Consider the following 4,202-nt stretch of genomic DNA (forward strand, 5'->3'; position numbering starts at 1 on the left):
GGATGGTAACAGGAGGCAAGGGACACGAAGTTTTACCCAGGTTCGGGCCCTCTTGATGGAGGTAAAACCCTACGTCCTGCTTGATTAATATTGATGATATGGGTGTTACAAGAGTAGATCTACCACGAGATCAGAGAGGCTAAACCCTAGAAGCTAGCCTATAGTATGATTGTATGTTGTGATTGTTGTCCTACGGACTAAAACCCTTCGGTTTATATAGACACCGGAGAGGGTTAGGGTTACACAAGGTCGGTTACAAAGGAGGAGATATCCATATACGTATTGCCTAGCTTGCCTTCCACGCCAAGTAGAGTCCCATCCGGACACGAGACGAAGTCTTCAATCTTGTATCTTCATAGTCTAACAGTCCGGCCAATGGAGATAGTCCGGCTGTCCGGAGATCCCCTAATCCAGGACTCCCTCAATGGGGGTGGCCGGGAACGGCGCTGGTGATGGGTGGAGGCGGAGGGGACCGGAGCCGCGGGCGCGCGGGGCGGCGGTGCCGGACGCGTGGTTAGGGTCGTTCGAAAGCCCGCGGCGAGGAGAGATGGTTGGTGCCCCCGGTTTGTGCCGGGGCGGCCAAAATCGACGGCGGCGAGCACGACCGCGGCGGCTGCAGAGAAGCGGCCGTGCGAGCAAGCGGCGGTGGCCGAGCTCACGTGTGGGGATGGGAAGAAGCTGCTGGCGGCGGTGGCAAGCGCGGGAGGCGCGGGCCGAGGACAGGGTGCGGCCGGCACGTGCGCGCAGGCGGAGCGGTCGCCGGCGGCTGTAGCAGCGCGAGAAACAGGGCAGCGCGAGCAGCAGACAGGGGAGGAGGCGCGTGAACGTAGCGGGCAGTGGGGCGTGGGCGCGGGCAGGGGATTGAGCGCGCGCGTGTGCACCAGCAGCTGCAGGGCCATGCGCGGGCGCGTGAGCGTGAGGCGGGGCACGACGGAGACGCGCTGAGCGCGACCAGGGGTACAACGAGCGGAGCTCGGAGGCGGAGCTCCAAGCACGGCGGCCTCGGCAAGTACGGGCAACTACGGCGACTGAAACGAGGGGGGAAAGGGGGAATCAGAGGAGGGCTCACTACGGGGTGGTCGTGGACGAGCTCGAGTGGGTTGGGGACGGCCGGAGCTTGCGGGACGGCGGCGAGATGGTGGCAACCGAGCTTGGGGGACCCGGTCGATGCCGTCATTGTGGTTGTGTTCCCGATGAACGAAGTACCAAGGAAGACGCAGTGGTCGACGGCGGTCCTTCCAGACAAATTTTTAGGCGAGCGGGAGGTCGATAGCCGCGACAGCGATGGCGGCACGGCGATGGTGGCTCGTGGGTGTGGCTGGATCAGACAAGGGAGAGGGAGTGAGCGAGGAGGGTAGATGAGCTAGGGTTTGGGGTGGCCTTGTCCACCAGGGGAGGCACGGGATGGACGCCGTGTGGCCATCCATGGCCATGGACGCGACGCGTGCGTCCACGACGCCCTCTGTGAACAGAGGTTGGAGATGGCGGCTTGGTGGGCTGTGCTGTCACTGATGCTAGTAGGCCCAAGTGCACATGGCAATTTAGATTTTATTCGTTTTCTTTTTTGTTTTCACCTTTTCTTCTGTCTTGTATTTTCTTTAGCCACTATTTGGCTTTTGTAAAATATCCAACTGGTCATGTTATTACCATTGCAATATATAGCACTCCCACAAAAAGTTTGAGAGGTAAATGGAATGTTTTGGAAATTTTAATTATTTAGAAAAGCATTTAAATTATTATCGTGGCCCTGTTTAATTGTTTTTGGGCAATTAGATACTTAAAGAAAAGGTTTCATCATGAAAAATATCCGGTGATCATTTGCCACACTTTGAACATTTTAGCTTCAACATTTGAAAACTTTTACCGTTTGACTCCATTTTCATTTTGAACATTGAGTGGGTTTGAATCATCGCGAGTTTAACAACCGTAATCATGGTGACGTGGCTTCATTAGTAGAGAGTTACTGTAGCTTAATTATCCGGGCGTCACATCTTCAACCGCTGCTTACATGCTCAAGATGGAGAAGAAGCGGCTAAGACCAGGAGATGATGCACATGGGGTGGGGTTGTGAGCTTCATCGGTGGTGGATCTGAAAGGGTTGCACCACCTATCAGCTGTTGGCCTTCTTCAATGAATCGTTGCTCTTTCTTTCTTTTTCTTTTCTTTGAAAGAGAGTCATAGCTCTTTCTGGTGTAAAGGTGGCCATGTTTATTCCTTTCAGCTATGTTGCTATAAGGGAGGTAGTGGTGTTCCAGGGTAGAGTCCACCACATAATGTGATGGAGGTCTCGCCGGACCAAGAGGTCTTGTCTTGATGGTTTTTCAGGCTAAAATTTTGTAGTCATGTGCTTCTCAAGAGAATTGAACCCAATAGCCAACTGAGCTAATCTTGTTTGATGTCCTTGTTAAACAAATATTTCTATCTGAGTGATGTTTTATGCAAAAGAAAATTGCACCTTGAATCGGAATCAAACCAGACGAACGTACATTTGAAAATATACAAGAAACTCGGCATCCACGAAATACGAATTGTACGTACGTTTGAAAGAAGATCAAGAAACACTATATACAAGAAAATGTTGTCTCGATCGAGGCTGGCGAGTTGACAACCGTATACAAAAGAACTGTTTATTATTATTCATATTCTTGTTGACTATCTACATCTACACCCTTCTCCAAGAATTCAAAGAATATACACACCGACAGAAACGCAGTAGGAGGAGGCAAGGCTTCCATGGGCCAAGAAAAACCTCATAATTTGGGGGGCATCATCGAACAGATCGACTTGCTCTCATGCCCGCACACATCGAGCGAATGACTCTCGCTATCACAATTCATCCTCCAACCCAACCCCAAACGTAGTGCAAGGGGTAAAAAAAAGACTAGCTTGACTAAATCGAGATGTAACAAATAAATTCACTAATCTATGGTGGACCAGCTCCTGAGCAGCGACGGCCTGGCGAACATCTGCTCGAGCGCCACCACCACGGCCATGGCCAGCGACACGCCGACTCCGGGCTGCACGACCAGCCGGAAAACGTCTGTGCCGACCACCTCCTTGGGCCTGATCTCCGCCACCGCGCGCCGCTCGCCGTCGTACACCACGCAGCTCCGCCGCGCGTACGACCCTTCTACCTCGTACGACGGCCCGGCTCCGGCGCCCGCGCACGCAGTCACGTGGGCCGACGTCTTGCCGCGGCCGCTGCGCCTGACTGTGTACACGGGCTTCCGCGTCTCCTCGCCGGAGAAGACGAGCCACTGCTCGCCCTGCAGGGTGAACCGCTTGCGGCGGACGGTGAAGGCGGGGCGGCCGGCGGCGTCCATGAGGACGACCTCGTCACCGCTCTCGGAGGCGTAGCTGTCGACGCGGTAGGCCAGGTTGCCCTTGGCGTCGAACACCGTGAACCCCTTGCAGTCGAACAGCAGCGACTTGCGCCACACCGTCAGCGTCGTCGGCTCCTCAGTGGAGCTGGCCGGCGCGCACGGCGCCTGGTCGACGGCGCCCGGCGCGGGCACCATGTTAGGGTGAACCTTCGCCATGTAGAGGTATCGATCAAGGATCGAGCAAGGTTGGAGGAGCTGGAGACTGGGGAGGCGGTAGCTGAGTAGTCGGGCTGGATGAGATAATTGAGCTGGGTCGCCCTGTTGGTTGGTTCTGAGAATGGAGTCTGGTAGGCCGTACTTATATACAGGTCGCGCTCCATGGTGGACCGGCCGGAGAAACTGTGCACCTCGCAGAAAAGGCAAAGCCATGTTGATCTGACGTGCGTAGGGACAGGGGTGACATGGGCTGCTGCTTAACGACCTCTTCCGGCATTAATTAATAAGTACTGTTTTGTTTCTTTTGTCATCGCTGCTCATCGATTGCTTGGAACAAAAATATATTAACAAATGCCTGCACGCAAGACCGATGTTACTCTCAAGTCTCAACAGCGTGAGAATGGTGGCTCGTAATAAATAAATATGGTATGAGGATTTGTCTACCAATAATGCTATGTCGACTGAATTTACCATTTAGATAAATCAATTTTGTGAGAGGGGGAATGGTTGAAGGGAGTACCTAGAACTCATCTAGATGAGACATAATTTGGTCTCATTCACTTAAAAAACAAGAACACATATCATCCACGTCAGCACACACACACATCTTATAGCATCTTATAGCATCACATCCAATGGCTATAAAAGATGAATGATACCAAA

The 4,202-nt window shown here is 53.2% G+C and overlaps 1 protein-coding gene across 1 annotated transcript; it reads right to left on the bottom strand.

Moving 5' to 3' along the window:
* Positions 1-2,613: 2,613 nt before the first annotated feature.
* LOC125548749 (protein LURP-one-related 8-like) lies at positions 2,614-3,632 on the bottom strand. The gene has a single exon (XM_048712296.2). It carries the CDS (start codon positions 3,537-3,539, stop codon positions 2,919-2,921), a length of 621 nt encoding a protein of 206 aa, XP_048568253.1. The 5' UTR covers positions 3,540-3,632; the 3' UTR covers positions 2,614-2,918.
* Between the last annotated feature and the right edge of the window lie 570 nt (positions 3,633-4,202).

This window comes from Triticum urartu, chromosome 3A, assembly GCF_056163025.1.
Source record: "Triticum urartu cultivar PI428250 chromosome 3A, HENAU_Tu73, whole genome shotgun sequence".
Lineage (NCBI taxonomy): Eukaryota > Viridiplantae > Streptophyta > Magnoliopsida > Poales > Poaceae > Triticum > Triticum urartu.